At 39.6% G+C, this 17,815-nt stretch overlaps 1 protein-coding gene across 1 annotated transcript in view; it reads right to left on the reverse strand.

Moving 5' to 3' along the window:
* Window positions 1–397: 397 nt before the first annotated feature.
* The window catches only part of LOC124068539 (complexin-2), a 45,346-nt gene continuing 27,928 nt past the window's right edge, over window positions 398–17,815 (reverse strand). Inside the window, exons 3-4 of the mRNA XM_046406879.1 lie at window positions 6,511–6,686; window positions 398–1,730 (exon numbers count right to left, since the gene is read on the reverse strand). Coding sequence (XP_046262835.1) covers window positions 1,536–1,730; window positions 6,511–6,686 — 371 coding nt within the window. The 3' untranslated portion in view covers window positions 398–1,535. The remainder of the gene's footprint in view (window positions 1,731–6,510; window positions 6,687–17,815) is intronic.

Consider the following 17,815-nt stretch of genomic DNA (forward strand, 5'->3'; position numbering starts at 1 on the left):
TCTGAAAACTTGCAATTCGATTTGTCTTTTGGTATGTGATATTGAACACAAATCCTGGTTGTTGTTCGGTGACATATGACTGAACATTTTTTTACAACACAGAACAAACAGTCCTACCTTTCCCCTTTTCTTATTTTTTTAAATCAAATATGTCTGGCCTACAAAGGCTCACTGTAACTATGCCTTTAACATTAACTAACACGTTAAGTAGTAAGTCTAAACACACAACAATGAAGATTGTCTGTTATTGCTGATTGGGGATTTCACTCCCATCAGTTAAACCAACGAACACAGGACAACTTCATTTTAAACAATATATTGCACTATCGTCACTGTCTGTTCACATGAAGTGTGTTCACAACATTGTTGTGTTTGTGAAGTTCTTTTTTCTTTTTTACAATTTTTTTTTTTTAAAAAATTATGGAAATGTCAACAAAAGTCAAAATGAACCTCCCTGGTCTGAAATGTACTCACCCTACTGCAAAAGCAGAGCAAGCAACATAGAAACTAAATGCTCAAACCACAAACTTGAAGAGCAAGTGAATTTATAGTAAGAATTTCATTTAACTGCTCTGAGACAAACTTCATGTATGGAGAACGTTTATATTGTTCCCCATGGAAGAACATTTGAGACACAATGTCAATTATTGATTGCTGTACATGGTGGGCTAGGTGTGATTCAAATAAAAATGGAGAACCAGTTATTGCCTCAAATATTAGTGTATTTATCTTCATCATAACAAATGAAGTGGTGTCATATGTGTGCTTCACTTCACAAAAGTTAACTGCATGCTTAGAAGAAAGTAAACAAAACAAAGCAAAAAAAAAAAAAGAAAAGAAAAAAGATCAATAAATTCGTTAACTTTCTGGTGTTACAGGTGATGTTTGGACCAATGCTCATTTTACACATTCACAATAAACCAATGAGAACATGAGGTACAGTTTATGGGGTGAATCCTCACTACGAGAAACTAATAAAAATGAAAGTATTTATATACACTGTATGTATCAAATATTAGCAAGAACATAACAGGAAAATTCAATCAAATTTTGATATGATTTGGATAATTTTTCAAACATTAAAAATATGGCTTATACTCTTATCTTGTTATATGTCACATTTCACTCCTATAATAGTTCCCTTTTTTAATAACTTGAGGCTATTTACAAACAAAAAGGGTGGATGATGGGTGATGTTAAGTCTTCTTCTAAGTGCTCAACATTTGAAAGGTGGCATGAGGTTTGTCTTGAAGTAAAGACAAGATCTGTGTCAGCGGTACACACTTTCAAAATGGGATTATAATCACAGGTTATCAAGAAAGATGCTCCCATATGAGAGAGTCAAAAGTACATATCCCCATCAGAGATCTAACATCTTACATGAAGGGCAAAGTCATGGCACGCTACTCATTTCCAGAACACTTAGAAGAATGGTAGAGGGGATTAGAGAGTGGGGGGGAGGGTGACAAAAGGTACAGCGTTAGTCTTGGTTAGATGAGCGTTGTAAGGAGAATCAGATTTCACTCAAGCTACTGTTACTTTTTATTGAACATATCCATGAGTGGGGTTGGGATGAATTTCATGACCGTATCCACGATGCTCTCCTCTTCCTCCTCATCACCGCAGCCAGTGGGAACCGCCTTCTTCGGACGGGTGAGGCTGCCCTCGGAGGCCTGCTCCATAGCAGCCGCTGCCTCGGCTTCCTTCTCCTCCTTCTTCTTGATGCCATACTACACAAGAAAAGGAAAACCAGGCAGCGATATTAAGCCTCGTCCAGATTAGATTAATTCTTTAAGGGTTGGTCTGAGGTCAGCCTCGTCACCAGAATTGTTGGCACTGTATGTTTCTGTAAACCAAGCATATGTTACTTTTATATTTTTTATCTGTTTTGCATCAACATGTTACCAATACATGTCATATCAACTTCAGATTACATGTAAATGAGCTGACGTTCTCAGCAGGCAGTGCAGGGGTTGGTAGTGACGTGATACCAGGACAAGATGGCTACCAAGCAAAAGATGACTTCAACCAACATCAACCAATAAATGCCATTTTTTGGTCATCTTTGTGGCACTTCAAAGTGGATATTTTGAACAACATGATCTTTACTAACCATTTTTTTTTTTTTTTTTTTTGCCAAACAGTGCTGTCACAAAAAACTATCATAACTTGAAATGTGAAGTTTCAACATATCCCTGAATGTAGTATGTTTTCTTCATTTCTCCTCTGTTTGTACATTTCTGAAATGTGAAGTTAGGACTGACATTTTAAATGAACCTTTACAGGAATAGATTGACATTTCAATTGTGACAATTATTTGTTCTCTTGCTAAGACTTAGATGAGATGATAGAGACTGCTCTCATTTTTATCCAATAAGTTTGAAACTAGAGAGATAAAATTAATTTAGCTTATCATCTAGACTGAAAGCAGGGGCAAATACCAGGAAGTCACTGCATCTGGAGAGAAAAAGTTCCAATACACAACTTCCCCTAAATCCACAATTGTCGGGGTGCGAAGCAGGCTAACTGTTTCCCCTACGTTTAGTCTTTAAACTAAGCTAGGCTAATTGCCCTCTGGCATCAACCTTGTTATCTGAAGAAACCTGAATAAGTGTAAGTCCCAAAATTTCAAAATATTCCTTTAAGCACTTTTGCACAGTCCCTTCTCATTGTGTCCAGGAACAGGCTCTGGTGTTCTTTTACTTCAAAAAAAACAAAAAAGCCCCTTTTATATATTTAACATTTACTAACTGGATGCACATTCTGACATTTCCAAAGTGTCCTTCTGACTACCAAACTGTTGTAGATGTTTCCCAGTTTAATGAGAATAGAGGTGGGAACAAATTCCACCTTCCCTTCAAAAGTAAGCAGGAAGCCAGACGCTCATCAAGGAGAAACTGATGAATACTGTGACTGACTTCAAAAAGGAGCAATTTCTACTCTAAAGATAGAGACACATGCGGCACGTCATGATCATTTCATGCATTTGAGGTAAATTGGTTGAAAATGATTATAGCTCTTGCAAAGTAATTCAAATTTCTTCATTTGCATGAATTAGCTTCAGGCTGCTTCCTCATAAAGTTTGAGCACAGCATACAGCAGCTCTTTGGGTGCTGCGTGAAAAGCAGTTACAATCGATTTCTGCAATGAGATGTACAGTTGGAACAGATCAGAAACTTGGGTTCTAGTGTTGTGTGTTTGGGTGTGTACATGGGAGTGTGAACTACTACAAACAAAAATAGCTGCGAAATCTGTTTCACCAGCACCTTGACTGTAACTTGTGCAATTTTGAGAAATATCTCTGTAAGACTCACTAAATGTAAAGTAAAAAGAAAGCACTGATGAGATATGGCTGAAAGGCTGGAAAAACATTCAAATGTGCAGCTGTTGAAGACCTACAACACATTGTTTCTCCTGAGGAAGACTGGGGGATATGATCAAAAGATATGGAAAAGCTACTGAACAGAACTTGTGGTGATGATGATTATGATGATTACCTTGTTTTGTGAAAAATGAAGCTGTTTATATATAAAGTTGACATTTTGGAGATAAAGGATTCTGCACAATGACAACAACTGGGACAGTCTGGACAAGCTTAGGCAATTTATCACAAGTACTCCATATTAGTGTAAACCCTTGAGATGGAAAGTGGGTGGTTATATCTCTGGTGGTTATATCTGTTTTTTATATATATATAACCACAAGATAATGTGAAATCAGCATCTTGTCAGCTTTTGTTTTTATGTGTATGTGTGGTCCTATTTTTGAGCAAAATCAATACACTTGGACCGCAAGGAAAAGGTTGCAGAGCACAGGAAGGTCAGCAGGTTGAGCGATGGTTTACTTTGAAGCAGAGATGTGGACTCCTCTGAGACCTATTCGCAGCTCTCACAGGCACACATTAATGTGATTCTAGAGCAATAAATATCTCAAAGGAAGACTACTAGTCTCCATTTCCCCCGCCAAGATGTGCACCGGGTGCAGGATGATTGTGTATGTTTTAGAGTGGACATGCAGAGTTGTTCAGGGAACAGTAAAATCAAAGAAGTGTGCAAACACCAAGGTGTTTCAATCTTTTGTTTGCCATTATTCAAATGTGTTCAAAGGTCTTCTGTCATGAGTTAACCATACTTGACATTTCTAAGTCCTGTAAGGTGTGAGTGATGGGTTAATTTCACTCAGTACTGAATAGGATTCATCCTGCAGCCAGTCAGTTTTTCATCTTCTGTCAGCTAATAAGATGCTACTCTGTGATCCTCAGTCTTACAACACAAATATGTTTTCTCTGGAACAGTGTATCAGCAATAAATGTGAAGTTGGGCTTTGTACAAATAAATTTTGCTGCTGTAACTTTTAAGTCAAAGCGGGGGAACAATCAATCAGCAGGAAGCTGCACCTCATACTTGGACCGATCTTCCTCCTGGGCATGTTCATGGCTCCAATAACTGCAGAGATGGATACTTTTATAGTCTTTTGTTAGAAAATTCCACCCTTAATATATACTGTTGTTTAATAGGTGTTTCACTGATTCGGTGTGTATGTTATCGACTTAATTATTTGATGGTGACGGAATTCCAGACATTCCAAACATGGAGAAGAACATCATTTATCCACCTTCACATTGACATCTGTAGAAACAGCTACTCTGAATTAGCACTGCAAGAAGAAGTGAAACATTTTCCATTTGGTGACTCTCTGACAGTATCATCACATCAAAAAAATAATTTACTAGCATGGTGAGCATAACAAACGCAGCCTGTCAAACATGTCAGCATTGTAATTGTGAGCATGTTGTGAGCTGTTATGATCTAAATGCCCCCCAGCATTTACTACTGTACTACTGTTTCTAAGTGGAGAACAGCACAATAGTCATCCTTTGGCTTTAAGCTGTATGCAAGAAAAAATAGCTTGTTTAACTGAATGGTTAGAGACACTTTTAAGAAGTGAAATTATATGTAGTCATGGCAAATCCGGTTCCATGTACGAATTTATCAACATATCACTCAATATACTGATCCTAGTTACTTGAGTCCTCTGAGTGACTTGAGTCAGTATCACTCGGAACCTACCGGTGAAACCCAACCCCAGAATCTTCTTGGGTCATGCAAGTCCAAGTCTGCACAATTAAGGATGCAGACAATATGCCCACCGCTATAAATCAGAACCAGAATTCCTTTATTTATCCCTGAGGGGATAAATAAATCGTGCCATTCATTGTCCTTAAAACCTACTTTATTTGTTGGGTCCTTGGCTACACTTGCTGCTAACAACCCATATAGATACAAAATTATAAACTGTGCCATACATAACCGCTTTATAATGTGCCCCATTTGTTCTAAGTAGTTGTTAGGAAGAAACTGTTGCAATAAATAGCATAAATTACATGAACTAACAGTGGTTGCTGCTTTATTCATCATCCGGGGACTAACCAAGAACCAATAAAGTCTTGGTTACAGTCACGAGTTCTGTGGATCTGGTTCTGTTTGGTGCTGTGAGTCCAGCACACTGACTCGGCTTAGTCGGTGCCTGATCCAACTGAGCTGGGTCGTGCAGGAAGTTTTTCTAACCTGACTCTGTTGGGTCCCTGAGTCCCCTGATAATCAATAAGGTAGAAACCGCTGCTAGTCCATTTAACTTATGGTATTTGTTGCAACAATTTCTTGCTAACAACAACTTAGAACAAATGGGGTAGATTATAAAAAGATTATGTATGGCGCAGTTTATAATTGTTAGCAGCAAGTGTAGCCAAGGACCCAACAGATCCAGGTTAATGAAAAGGGGGATTCATGAATCTCAGTTTTTAGAAGCGAACTGACTCAGGGCTCGTACGCGTCTAATAATTCTTCTTAGTTCAACAAGCTGACAGAAAACAACAGTGGTGTGATTGGTTGAAAGCTGTCTCCTTTGTATCTCCTTCTGCTCCCTTGCTTGTTCTCTCTCTCACTCCCAGACGTGTTCCACAGTAACAAAGGCCCGCATCAACTGAAGTGAAGACAGTCACGCTTAGTCAGCTCCTCTCCACTCACTATAATCAAACCCTTTCCAAAAATACGCTGTCGTATCGCTCCCTCTCCCTCCTCTCTATTCTTTCACAATTGTTCCCAAGCTAAAGAGTTGCTGGGACTCAGCGGACTGCAGAGTTGATCCTCAAACTCCAAATATAGCAACGCACTACACATAGAGAAGTTTCACACTCAGCTTGGAAGTCCTCAAAGAGTGTTCAAGTCAAATATTCAGTTTAATATTGACAATGTCAAGAGGAATACTTTGCTGCGGACACTTTGATACTATCAGTTAAAATTGTATTACCAATTAATTAAACAGTGAGCATAAATTAATCAAAGTGAGACAAAAAAAAGGTTAGCAACAAAAAAAAAAGGGAATCTTGCAGTTAGACATTGTCTCCTAAAAGACATGTTGCTGTCTAGGTTCTTTAATTGTACCGAAGGTGAATTTATTCAGCAGTTGTTATGTTAGCTGTATTGAAGTTTTGTTTTCTTTTTCTTTTACCTTATCCCTGATGCCCTGTCGGATGTTTTCTCTTTCTGCCTCCATTTTTGCATATTTGGCCTTCCTCTCCTCTTCCTGTTGCCTCAGTGCTTCTTGCCTTTCTTCTTCCTTTTTCTGAGCATCGGGGTCCTTCTCCTCCTCCCCACCAAGCATCTTGCCCATGTCTTTGGTGGCCCCTGCGGTTGTTGGTCACAGAAAGAGAGATAAAGAGAGAAAACACAGAGAAAAAGAAATTGTCAAATGAAACACATTTCAAGCAGAAATCTTCCAGCGTGACACTGGAAGTTGACTGTAATTGCTCACAAGAGGTCTCAGCTGTCAGCTAATGATTAACAGTGGTACATCTAAGATTTGAAGAATTCATTAGACATTCCTCTGTATTTCAATCCTCCTCTATGCCAGTGAAAGAGCAGCTCAATCTGCTCTCAATTGAACCAAAGACAAAAGAGTCTGACATTAGAGGAAACAAGAGGTGAATGCCACGAACAAGTGCCTGAGATAAAAGGAACTGCGATAAATTATTTCTAATTCCCTTGATTGCCTTTGTGTCGCTCACTTTGGGCTTTGCTGCCTCTTGCAGGGATTTACATCCTCATGCAAAGTGTCCACTTGCACTGTGGGTCAAGACGTGAGAACAAAAGGCTTAGAGCACTGTTGAAAAGATCATAATAAACAGACACTGGGGCTCACTGTGCAACTGATCCCATCTCCTGGCTGTCCCTGTTAGATATGCTAAGGAAGAGATCAAGCATGTGGTAGATGTTCCCTGCGTTGATTACAGCTTTGGTCTGGATGTTGTAGCTTTGACTTCTGTGTTCCTGCTTTGATTGTTTCTAATGCCAGTGATGCCCACTGACTGCTGCTTTCTCTGGACTGGAGCATCAGTTCACATGATGAGCCTTGAAAGATACAAAAAAGCTGTTCTCTGCTTGATGAAAACTGGCTTATTTAAAATGGCTGCAGGTGCTGCTGGAAACTGGCTCAGGCTCTGACATCCTGCTCTATCTTAACCACTCCTTCAGCTCGTGTGCAGCATCTGGTGAGAGCTACCAGCACCGAGTGACACGCTTCAAAAGATATTACATAGCTCTGGCCCAGCATCCCTATGAATTATGTTCATATTGAACGATTCTGCAATCTATGTCCTGCACCAATAAAGTATGTCTTTAATGTGGGGATGTGGAGAGGATGTGGTGGGTGGGTGTGCAGGCAATCTCACGTTTACGTTTATGTTATGAGATCAGAGTTCGCCTCCTGTCACAGAGCAGCCCTTTGTGTTTGCTTTACGAGAACAATACAGAACCATAATCTTTTCCTAACTGAAATCTTTTAATTGTCTAACCTTCACCATACACAACACTAACATTAACCAAACTGTAGAAACCATACGCAGGTACTGCAAGGAAAGGCAAGGTATTAAGAAAACATTAATATTGCATGTAGAAGACAAAACCAAAAGCAAGAAAATGGAAAAATAAAGTTATGCCTTATTTACTGGAAAGTCACAGTAAAGAGTAATGTTTTAGGTCCTGATTTAGAAGAGTTGACAGTTTTGTTTCACAGATACACAGCATAGAAACTAAAAGCTTCTTCATCCTGCTTGGTTTTAATCCTGTGAGTAAATCTGTCCCAGATGACTTGAAGGATGTGGATGCTTCCTAAATAAATCAGAGTTATATTCAGGCTTGTGACCATTAGGTTCTTTATAGATGAAATAAATCTATCCTTTGACACAAAGGAGGCCGGCACAGTGCAGTGTTGTAGAAGGAAAGAATTTTAAAAACATTGACGATCTCTGTTACAAACCGTGTTGACGCTGCCGGAGCTGTCAGGACCCAGATGCTGCCATTCACTCTTACAACATGAAAACAACTTCACAGTACTTCACAGTAAACATTCTGTTGTGTCAGGTCCTGCTCTGTTGCCATTTTGTTGTGCTTGAGTGAAGTGATTTTCATAAGTGCGTTGCATCTGTGCGTTATCAGTTATAAACACAGGAACAGATGAAAGTGTCCCCAGACAACAGCTCTTTGAAACACAGACTCCCTTAATACCACTTGTTGGAATTCCTTTGGAAATGATAATGGAGAAATGTAAAACAGACACAGGCATCTTTAAACACATCTTGTCATACAAGTGTTCTGGTGTTACATGGCAGTACCCTTACCAAATTATGTTCTCATTACACTCAGAGCAGCAAGAATATTGTTGGTTTCCCTTAAAAAAGAAATGCTGGTGGTATCCTTTAAACGATAACGACTTATAAAGCCAGAGTTCAAATCAGGCAGTTGCACAGACTTGAGTCTCATCCGGCGCACTGAGCTGCTCCTACAGTGCTCCTCAACATGAGGCTCTTGCTGTGTGTTCTCCCCTTCCAGCTCAGTGGCTGGAAACAAGCCAGCACTCGCAGAGTCCAGCAAACCCTGAATCCATGACTGTCCTCTCACTTTGAATTCGAAAGAAAGAAATTGATTCTAAACTGGTATCTGGACCTCCTGTACCACACAGGGCAGATCAGAAACTTGTCTGACTCTCTTTGGCTTTCTTTCACTATTAGCACCTCTGTCTGCGCCCCGGCTTGCACTCGCCTGCTGTACTGAGCCTTGCAGAGTCTCTGGAGGAACAACTCAAAGACACAGCCATCTGCTTCAACCGTGAAATTGATGAGACAGCATTGACCTTGAGGTTCTTGGCTGCAGTCTGAACTTGCCGTGTTGATGGACCAGGACAATCCCCAGTCTTTAGTTATACGGAGGCGGGTAAGTGCTAATTAATAAACAGACATGTTGATGCTTTCTGTGTTTTCTTTAACTCCTTGATATGCTGAGCATGACGTGTTGGCAGTGGAACATGTAAAACATACAGTAACATAATATGCATGAAAGGGCCAGTAGTCCAATGTAGTCCAAATGAAATGCACGCAGTCCCTTTACCATATGGTGAAATACATGTACTATTTCTTCTGACAAATCTTAAAAACTAAAATCTATTTTTGTTGAACGATATTTGCTAGAAATAATTGCAATTAACAATGTTATTGTCATCAACACATTCACATTAAATTTTCTAGCTGGTGATGTAGTCGTCAGGAAAAATGTCTATTAACCTTCAGTATATGTGTGTGTGCGTGTGTGTGTGTGTGTTTGTGTTTGGAGCCGCCTGAGCCTTGCCCACAGTGAAACCCTCACACAGACGACAGAACAGAAGCAGCACGACCCGAAATAAAAACCAAACTCTCAGCACAGGTTTTATCTCTTCATTTTACTTGCTATGAAAAAACGTACGTACTTGGTTCTCAACTGAAGATGCTTGAGAAAACCATGCTGATTATTCTGGAATTGTGTTTGCTACATTGTTCGATTGTAAACAAATATGCATGTAAATATGTAAATATAATGGGCAATATTGAGGGCAGAAAATTTGATCAAAGTTATACATGCTACAATAAAAACTGACTGACATACTGCCTTGAAATGATTCACCTAGAGGTGTTCTATGAACAGTGTGTCAGTATCTCCTAATTGGTTCCTCATGAGCTTCCTCACACTTTTTTGGAAAATAAAATCAATAGAGAGTTTTTGAAATATTTACTCATCATCTTAATAATCTTTAGCAACTAAATACTGGACTATATTTTTATAATTTATACATAATTGATGACACCTACCTGTCCTACTGTTAATAAGTAATGAAGAAAGTCTAAATAATAAACCATGCATTCCTTTTGATGTATGGAATATTTTCACGATGACTTTACGCCTGGTGGCCTCGTATCAACCCTGATCAGCCTTATCTCCATACAGAAACAAACTGCAGTAGCTAATATAAGAAGCTATAAAAGAAGCTTCTGAGTCATGTTTTGTCTGAGTTTCTCTTCACTGTTCTGCGTCCGAACCCTGACCTCACTGTTGTGGGGCCAGGCAGAGTTTCCCTTCAGGCACCACAATGAGCTTTCATTATTAATTACATGACTATATGTGTTCATAAAGCAGATTTGTACCTTGGAGAGTTACATTCTTGCAGTCACATTCATAAGAAACTGCCTTAAAGTGCCTTTCTGTCTCTCTCTCTCTCTGCTTTTCCCCAGGCCAAACTGAGCTACTGAGCTAATGAGGCTGTAGACCTTCTCTCTGTCTTTGTTGCTGGTAGCTTGAAGAGATTTCTCAAATCTTGTATGTATAACAATCTTTACAGAGGCTGAGGAGACCGAGAGCATTTCAGCGATAATAAATTCTTATTTGGCCAAGCCGAACAGAGAAACTTTTGAAATTAAAACTTGTTAAACTTTGGAGTCTGTTTAGTTCAGTTTAAAATAGCACAACAATATTTACACCTTGTTTGACTTAGACTTTCTGACTTCCTTGTTATAATGACTCAGATCAGCAAAGTCCACAAAACTGGGTTATAATATCGATATTATTTACTGTCTTAAACATAAACTACTGTTAAACTTTGAGTAACTCAATCTGAATACCTGACAAATACAGTCATAACAGTTTAATTGCAGTTTAATTTAGTCTAGATTTGTCTCATTACACTGCCCTTACATTTACACTCTTATGAAAAAAGAGGAGCCCTGATCAAGAATGTTTTTAAGTGAAATGTTTTAATGTTTAATCTCTCTGTATGCCACAAAATCCTGGTTCAAAAATGTCAATGCAGTGTGCAGATCCTGTTGAGTTCACATAGTTTGGCAAGATTATTTTTCTGTATAAATCAGCTGTAATATGAGACACAAACACCTCTTATCTAAGGTCCCCTCGTCTCTTTGCAATTGATGCCACTTTATCTCTTGATGCACTGCCTCTCCCAAACCTTCACATGACTAATCTCAAAGCTCGGGGCTAATTAGCTCGTCTGATTGTGACAAAGTTGCTGTGTAGCGATGTGAGACAGTTGTTATTCCCAAAAGCCTTGGTTTCATCAAACGCTGCCAGCTGTAAAGTGTGGGAATGGTAAGGAAACGAGAAAGCTCCAGAGGAAGAGCTGAGAGCCTCGGCTATAGTTAGGAAAACACTGAAGTGAAGTTCTGTTTATCGCAGTTGATATTCCCATAAGCCAGTGTATGGATGTTTGGGCTCAGGTTAAGGAAACCTGATTTACTTTAGCATCATAATAACCCTCAAAATGTTGCTTTAGTTGCAGCTCTTAATGCAAAAATCCAGTGTACCATCAAATCTCACTTTCTGCCACAATTTAGTTACTTAAAAATAAACTTAAACATGTAACTTTGGGGGTATTTTAGTTCTGTGAGGCCATGATGCTCATTGTAAACAGGACTAAACCTGCATCACCCAAGTTCCCAAGGACCATGTACACATTAAATCTCACTAAAAACAAAAACCTCCAACTCACAGGGACAGTAAACGGACGTCAATAGCCTCAGCTGAGTTTATGCTCAGTGGACCATGAATTTCTGTATAAAATTTTCATGTCTGCCCATCCTGTACTTGTTGAGATATTTCAGTGTGGACAGTGTCTGACGGACTGACCAACAGCCTGACAGACAAACGTTGCCTCCCCCATGCTGTTAGTCTAACAAAAACCTTATTTCAGTCACTCCATCACTTCATAGTACAAACCTGTCGGCGATGTCCCTTCATGAAAGTGAAGAGCTAGTTAACCATATTAAATCATTACTGCTTTAAGGGGGTCAGCTCAGGCCTGAGGGCTCATGTCAAAGAAGGAGAAGACTTCCTCTGCCTGGAGTGAGGAAGGTTAGAAATGAGATAAAGGAGAAGTTTGAAAGTTATGGATGGACGGGTGTTGCAGTGGATTAGACTGTACAGAGTTATATAAACGCTGGCTTTGGATTTGGAGAGGGTGTGTGAAAACACGAGGAGAGAGTGCCTGGGAGAATCTGTGGTACTCTTTGTGTGTGGATGAGGCTCTGCTGGGTGTTCAAGAATAAGAACAAAATGTCCAGCTCTAATTCCCCCGTGAGCATGATTGATGTGTGTCTCACAGTGAGCGTGCAGAGGACTGTCTGAGCAGAGTCTCTAATCGAGCACATGTCCTCCAGGTGCATGTGGGCTCGCAGAGCGTTTCCACTCGTGTTCTTGTGTGTGAGTGTCTGCATGAGTTGCATGTTTTGTGCTGAAGGATGGGTCAAACTATATGAGAGGAGTCCCCTGTGGACCCTGAAGGCACACCAAGAAGGACGGAGAGAGAAAAGGCTGAAAATGGAGTGAAAACAAGGACAGAGGAATCAGGTTAACCAGAATGAGAAATTGTAAGATAATTCCCACTGCAATACAGCACATTAGAGAGATCCATGGAGAGAATGAGCTTGCAATAAGTAACAAAAAAGAGAGGGAATCTAAAAGTAGAAAATTCTCCGACAAGGACAGAAGAAAGAGCTGGGTGATATACAAAACTGACAAAGGTGATAAAGAACACGAGACAAAAAGAAAAAAAAAGGTGAAGGGAAAAAAGTTAAGAGCGTGATGTTGATTGAATGATAGCATATCATGAAAAGTTAAGAGGAAAACAGGGAAGACACAAGAAAATGAAAAAGGAAGATGGAGAGAGAAAAGAAAAACAGAATTAGAGCAAGAAAACGGGAGAAATGTGTAATTTAAAAAAAAGCAAGCATATTGTGAGAGAGAAAACGAGAGCTAATGTAGAAAAAAAAAAGCAACAGAGCAAGAGACAGGAAACAGCGGGACCAGTTAAAGGACTCAGTGTTCCTGCTCTCCCATCTGTCACCAGTCCGCAACAGTCCCATGGCTGTCAACCTGCCTCAACCCCCACAGCCCACACCAGCCGTCCAGACCATCATCATCAGCCTCCTGCCCGGGAAGGCGGTCCCACGGCTCAGCGGAAAGGCTACCAAGGGAATCTTGCCGGGAGGGAGCACACTGAAAATATTGGCCGCGTTCTCTGGTCATTCACTGTTCTACAAGAGTTGTACAAGACCACGGTGCAAACAAAAAGAGCTTTTTCAAAAGAGTGGATGGAGACCAAAACAGAGCATAAAGGAAAATGAAGAGTGGAATTATGTTTATATGTCTGCACACATTTTGTTTATCAACCTTGTGAGCGTAGGCAAGTGTTACAAAGATAAAATGAACCAAGCAGGTTTCAGCGCAGGTGTTTTTAAAGTGTCAAAAACTTGTGCTCAGGTCCACATCTCAGCAACTTCTTAAAGGACGTGTAGTCATGACTGCATTGTGATGCTTTAAATGGTCTGTGGCTGCATTTCAGCTCCTACACAAAGTTTTATCAATGTCAGACCTTGAAAAGATGAAAAAAAAAAAAACTCTTTTGTTCAAGCAGCACTGAGTCACTTTTCACACTGAGCTGTCTGTGCTGGTCCTTGACAACTATTGACTTTATCAGAGAGACTCGTTTGGTTCTTTTGGAAGTTGTCCTTGGAGAGCTCTAAGAACACTTTGGGTAAAAGAAGAAGAGAAATCCCTGCTCAGTACAGCAAATTGCTTCTATATCACCAAGAGTGACAGGCTGACCAGGGAAAGGTTATTTTCTAGCTGAATAATGCAGTTCAGTCTCCTGTAAAGTGTCCTTGAGTAAGACACAGAACACCTTCCTCGTTCCTTACCTTCCTGCATTCTTGTTGTTAGGTTAGCAAATGATTTTACAGAATTTTACAGAATGTGTTGCTTCAATTAATCACAGAATATTTGGGGAAAAAAGATTTGGCTAAAATATTTGGAAGGACAGAGAATGTTTTCCACCTTCTTTTGTAAATGCAAAGCTGTGTGTGAAGAATGAGACCTTGAGGACAGGAAACATGTCAGTTGTTGAAGTATTTGGTGAAGAAGACGGAAACACAGAATGACTTCTTTTCGTGTGCTGGACAGGAAGTCATTCACGCACAAACACACACACACACACACACACACAGCACATCTCAGTAAATCTCACAGGTACATGGGAAATGGAGGCTTGGGGTACATCAGTCCTGTGCTTTATCGCACGTTCAGAACCATTATCACTGGAAGACAGCCTCACAGAGTCTGGCCTTGTCGATGGGCGAGCAGGGACAGGCCACATTTATCACCACTGAGGTTGGCATCAAGGACGAGGCAAACCACACACACACACACACACACACACACACACACACACACACCCACGCTTACACTTTATCATCTAATGCCAGCTACTAAGGTCCACCACAGTCTCTCTCTTCTTGTCACTTTGCTGCTCTGTCTCTTTCCCTCTCTCTTGCCACACACACACACACACACACACACACACACACACAGAATACAGGTCACGGCAAAACACATTTTACTTGCTGATTTCTTAGTTTAACTTTGTAATATGTGCAGATAAAGGACATTCAGCTAGAAGATAAGCAACACTATAAATCATGAGAATGACCAAATAAGTCAAAATGCACATTAGTATGGAAAATCTAAGGCAAGCTTATAATCAGAGCGCTGCACACAAACTGACTTATGTATTTAATAAGAACTATATTAAGATCCCAGCAAGCTGGGTCCTTGATGAAAAAAACCACAATACATTAAGTCAAAGATACACATTTCCATCTTGGTGAAATAAGGTGTCATTAAGATAATATCACTTTAGAGATCACGTCAGGATGATGACTGACTCATTACATGATGTCGGGTTTTGTATGGACTTGAGGTCTAGTGGACTTGATAGTACTCAGTAGAAGAGCCAGAAGAAGTTATCTGAGATGATGGCTTGGGGTGGAACATTTGGTTGCGTCCCTAAGAGCAATCATAGAATTTCATAAGCAGTTGGTGCAGTAATGAGACATGGAGGTGGGGCTGCTGCAGGACTCCATGCCCATCATGAGCAGAAAGTTTACGGCATACAATGTTTCGTTTCCAGATGGACACTTTTTCTGAAGTCAGATTGACAAAGCTTGGGATGCGCAGTGACTAAGACAAAATCTACATTTCAGTTGAGTTGTTTAAACTATATTACCCTTCCTGCAGATAAGCAGTCAAGATCCATATTACTTGGACTGATATTAATTCACCTTAATTACACGAAGCGTGAAGAGCACAATTTTCACATTACATTAACAACCATGTTGTATTTCTATAGCGTCAGGGAAAAAATACCACACCAAGTAAAGCTGTTAATTACAATAATACAGATATTTTTATACCTGGTATCTCCAAACATCACGCCAAAACCATCTAGATGGATAAACAGCACTACAGACATGAGAGGCATGGCATGAAAACATGTATTTTTGATTATGGGGTAAACTGTCCTTTTAAGAAGTGAAAACACACACAAATTGTTTTGTTGTTTTTTAAGTTATAAGAGTAAGAAATTGATTCCGACTTGGGGATAGTCAATTGTATCGACATGACTTGTCAACATGTTAGCAGAGGACTTGTGTTGGTTTATGCACACGGAACTAAGCTCATACAACACATGAACCTGTGTTACTGCGCTGAGGTCACATTATCGTTTCAAAGGTTCGGTCGTGCTCTGCTGAGGCGTCCTTGAGCAGATTACCGACCATGTGATTCTTTCAGGGATGCTGCTCTATAAAAACAGACCTGGTATGGCCTGTTATGGCTGACCAACATTTCGACAGGGAATGGGAGATTTTTTTTTTTCTCTACAGAGATCAATAAGGTGTGAGGCGGTACTTTGAAGGTATAATTTAGACCTGTTTTGTTTTTCATGGCTATGTCTGGTTTTCTGATCCCTGTGTGCGCTTACATTAAAGGAAATATCTAAAAATAAACCTGCCAGACGACTCTTTAAATGCATCTGTGAGAGGAAAAGGTATTAATGCAGACTTTCTTAACATAATGAGCTGTGCAAAGTTGTGGTACGTTCAAGGACAAACATTTGGGTTTAATATTGTTGTTCTTATTTAAACAGAAAACATCAATCAGTTATGCATGAAGCTACAATAATAAGCATCATAGACGATGGGAACTGTTTCCTTTCATCTGTCATTTCCCCTCAGAGTTCAAATCATGTATATCCATCTTGACATCTATGAGCTGCATCAAGCTAGTGGTCGCTGATAGTGTACAACCTTGGAACTAATTCACATGACATCAGTCTGAAGCAGCAGAGCATGTATGTTGTCTGCTAGGTGTCCATCTTGATCTTTTACAATCTACTCAATTCATATCCATTTATTTGTGGCTTTAAGTGCTACAGTCAATAATCAACATTTAGCTTGTTTGACATTGTATTTGTTCCATAGCTTTTGTTACTCCGTGTTGTTCCTTCAGTTCATTGTTTGATTGTTCCCTTTCTTTCTTCAAAAGTGAAACGTGTTCCTCTGAGTTTTAATGTCCGTATTTTAAGGCAAATGACTTAAGCATTTGCTATGAGGTCCCCTAAAGTCTGGCCAGTGTAGCCAGCCAATCAGCTTTTCTAAAGCCAAAAAGGTCAAATCAGAGGTGCTCATTCATTAGTTAAATAATTTTGAGGGTTGTATTAGTGGAGGCTTTCTGACAACCAGACGTCAAACAATCAAATACACTGAGGTCATGTTATTCGTTATTTGTATTGAAGTCTGCATTCGTCTCTTAGTCGTGTAAACAGTGAGGAATTTTTAAGAAGTTTAAATATTTCAACGGGACCAACCTAAATATCATCACATTTCAAAACCACTTCATCTATACATAAGTTTCTCTACAACTACATGGTGAGTCAGGTTCAGTGCAGAGTCACACAAAAGATGTCTCAAATAGTTTTCCATGAGCTTCTGTATCACACATTTACCTGAGAATCTTCACTCTTATTTTCATCCTATTTATATTTCTTATACTTCTTACATACCCAAGACTTCTAACACCTTTGAAAAGCACACCGGAGCCAATTAACAGGTTAACTAATTAAAAGATTCCTTCATCTTCTCATCTGTATGCAAATGAGCATGAAGTGTGTCAAAGTGTCAAACGTGTATGTCAGATGTTGTTTCATGCTGATTATATTAATGCATGAAGAAAGTGATATTTTATTTTATGTATTACTGGAAGTTACAAACTCTCAGATGAAAGTTCAAAACTCTTCCACAGGAACAGATTTATTCTGTTTGTTATTATCCTGACAACTGAGGAGAACCCATCAATACTAGATTTGTATTTCCTGTAGCTGTGCTTCCCATGTGGCTACAGATGTTAATGCAGCTCTCTGTTTAGCCTGGCAGTAAAACTTTGCTGTGATCAATGCAGCTAAAAGACTTTCACATGAAGAACAACAGACGTGGCTTTCATTTTACACTGGAGCTATCGTGAAAATCAGTGATTGGATCTTTGCCACGATGACGTTCCAATCTGTACTGTATCTAAAGGATGAAACAATAGATGTCTTGATCTTCATT

This window comes from Scatophagus argus, chromosome 12 (assembly GCF_020382885.2).
Source record: "Scatophagus argus isolate fScaArg1 chromosome 12, fScaArg1.pri, whole genome shotgun sequence".
In the NCBI taxonomy this organism is placed as follows: Eukaryota; Metazoa; Chordata; class Actinopteri; family Scatophagidae; genus Scatophagus; species Scatophagus argus.